General features: G+C 67.3%; 1 protein-coding gene across 2 annotated transcripts in view; it reads left to right on the top strand.

Annotated features, from left to right (window-relative positions):
- The first annotated feature begins 204 nt into the window (after positions 1-204).
- slc22a15 (solute carrier family 22 member 15) overlaps positions 205-909 on the top strand; it is an 81794-nt gene continuing 81089 nt past the window's right edge. For both annotated transcript variants that reach the window (XM_072478808.1, XM_072478807.1), the window contains exon 1: positions 205-672. In XM_072478808.1, coding sequence (XP_072334909.1) covers positions 589-672 — 84 coding nt within the window. In that variant the 5' untranslated portion in view covers positions 205-588. The remainder of the gene's footprint in view (positions 673-909) is intronic.

Genomic DNA, 909 nt, shown 5'->3' with positions numbered 1-909 from the left:
ATAATACCATCTCCTACCGGGAGCGGCGCTGTGCCGGGGTCCGGATGTGATACCGCTTCCTACCGGGGGCGGCGCTGTATAGGGCTCCGCGTTTGATACCGCCTCCCACTGGGGTGGAGGGGAGGCACAGCGCGTTCCGCGTGTGATATCACTTCCGGAAGGGGAGCGGAACTGTGTCGGGCTCCACGTGTGATACCGCCTCCTACCGGGGGCGGCGCTGTGCCGGTGTCCCGGTGTGATACTCTCCTACTAGGGGCGGCGCTGCGCCAGGGCCCGTGTGTGTTACCGTCTCCTGCCGGGGGCGGAGCTATGCTGGGCTCCGCGTCTGATACCGCCTCCTACTGGGAGCGGTGCTGTGTCCCGGAGTGATGCCATCTCCTACCGGAGGCGGCGCTGTGCTGAGGCCCGGGTGTGATACCGCCTCCTATCGGGAGTGGCGCTGTGCCGTTGTCCCGGTGTGATGCGATCTCCTACCGGGAACGGCGCTGTGCCGTGGCCCGGGTGTGGTACCCCCTCCGGCCGGGAGGGGCGGCGTTGTGAATCCGGAACTCCGGCGCTCCCTCAGTCTGACTCCCTGCCGTCGCTCTGATGGATGTTGATGCCGCGTTGTTGCTGGTCGGTGAATTCGGGAGATATCAGAAGCAGCTGACAGTAACTTTCGTTCTGCTGCAGGTGGGTGCAGCTGCGCTGCGGAAATGCCGGCGTCCAGGTCGCGGTGGGAGTGGGGCCTTGATTTGGCTCAAAACAGCTGCTTCAGATTCGGATAGAAACCCGGCCGGCAAGCGGCTTCCTCCCTCTCCCCCCCACCCCCTCCTCCCCCCCCCACCCCCTCCTCCCCCCCCCACCCCCTCCTCCCCCCCCTCCACCCCCTCCTCCCCCCCCTCCCCCCCCTCCCCCTCCCCCCCTCCT

The sequence above is a fragment of the Scyliorhinus torazame genome, chromosome 16 (assembly GCF_047496885.1).
Source record: "Scyliorhinus torazame isolate Kashiwa2021f chromosome 16, sScyTor2.1, whole genome shotgun sequence".
Taxonomy (NCBI): Eukaryota; Metazoa; Chordata; class Chondrichthyes; order Carcharhiniformes; family Scyliorhinidae; genus Scyliorhinus; species Scyliorhinus torazame.
This window is presented reverse-complemented; position numbering and strand designations above follow the sequence as displayed.